Here is a 1482-nt window from a genome sequence, read left to right on the forward strand (position 1 = left end):
AAGTGTGAACAACCCAGTTGTATTGAAATTAAAAAAGCATTGAAGGTTAAAACAGCAAAAACACACGGACTCTCTTTCAATTATGGTTATAAATAACTGGGGAATGTTTTTTTTCTGTATTTTAGAAATACTCAAAAAATTTGTGTACATACATACATGTTTACGTGCTTTAAGTACGCGTGCGATCTTCAATCAATGGCTATAGTGAACAAGTTAAAATAAAAATGCACTACGAATGGGAGCTATAGGGCAAACTTTAAGAGCTGTGGTTTCTCCAACTCAACTCAACTTAGTTTAGCCATTTTTTGGACTTAAGTCAAAAGTTAGCCTACTTTTTATTCAGTCAAGAATAACTAAGTCCAAAAAATTGGCTAAACTAAGTTAAGTTGAGTTGAAGAAACCAGCCCTAAGACTTCTTCATGCACATAATTTTTCTTCAAGCTCAGCAAAAACTGTAATCAAAATGTGTATTTTAATAAAAAAAAAATGCATTTTACTACATAGCAGCTTCCATGCATTGCGAAAGTCATTTAAAATTCCATTCATGCCAAGCTACCTCGTCTAAATAAATCCATATTTTCTACATTGTTTTGTATTATCGAAATAATGTTAGGCTAACTCGATATTATACTGTTAATATAAAGAATTCGCAATGAGTAATTTTACCTCCATAGACATAAAAAAAACTTTCCAATGTGCCGTTTTTTTATGTATTTAACAGTTTAACAGTGTTTTTTTGTTACATGTAGTAATTTTAATGAGAAAATGGTTAGCCAAACGCCATGAAATATATGTACATACACACATGCGACTTAAAATACTTTTAGTTGACCACATTGAAACATAGAAGCGCTCATCGGTATGTGGTTGCCTTACACTTTACAAACCTTACAATAAATTATTAACGATATCATAAATTAAGTCATGAAATATAAACATGGACACCAAACAATTGAAATAATTCACAACAACAACGTACTTCACTTAAATGTTGACAATCATATTTTGTAACTGAGACAGTGTACTACCAAATTGGTTACTCTCTGGTAGACTGCGTATCTGGAGCAACCAGTGCTGGCATTCCATACATTTACGGTGACGTTCCTCGCGCGAAACATCTACTCCTAAACTATTTGACCATGGATCAATGTTATCCTGTATAATTGGCAAGAAATTGGAAAGGATCACTCGCAGCGTATCGCAACCGCGTGTGTAATGACTAGAGGAAAGTTATAAAAAAAAAATATTGAATTTTTGTAAGACCACTTTCACAAATGCACTTACAACTTGTGGGGGCTCTGCAAGAGTTCGTAGATTTCGGGTAGCAATAAAAGACACAAGTCCAAATTCCACGACGAGCTGTGAGGGTTACAATTGTATGTTTGGTATCGATTTTGCAAATACATTTTTCTTTACTTACGTTTTTTCCATTATCGCGCCTAAAAGATCAACAAACACAGTTCGACCTGTCTTTATAGCTTG

General features: G+C 33.6%; 1 protein-coding gene across 2 annotated transcripts in view; it reads right to left on the minus strand.

The window, feature by feature from the left end:
• Positions 1-731: 731 nt before the first annotated feature.
• The window catches only part of LOC118732427 (katanin p80 WD40 repeat-containing subunit B1), a 32638-nt gene continuing 31887 nt past the window's right edge, over positions 732-1482 (minus strand). For both annotated transcript variants that reach the window (XM_036461568.1, XM_036461563.1), the window contains 3 exons: positions 1421-1466; positions 1285-1359; positions 732-1219 (listed from right to left, as the gene is read on the minus strand). In XM_036461568.1, coding sequence (XP_036317461.1) covers positions 985-1219; positions 1285-1359; positions 1421-1466 — 356 coding nt within the window. In that variant the 3' untranslated portion in view covers positions 732-984. The remainder of the gene's footprint in view (positions 1220-1284; positions 1360-1420; positions 1467-1482) is intronic.

The sequence above is a fragment of the Rhagoletis pomonella genome, unplaced genomic scaffold (assembly GCF_013731165.1).
Source record: "Rhagoletis pomonella isolate Grant_MI unplaced genomic scaffold, Rhpom_1.0 Rhpom_scaffold_00002, whole genome shotgun sequence".
Lineage (NCBI taxonomy): Eukaryota > Metazoa > Arthropoda > Insecta > Diptera > Tephritidae > Rhagoletis > Rhagoletis pomonella.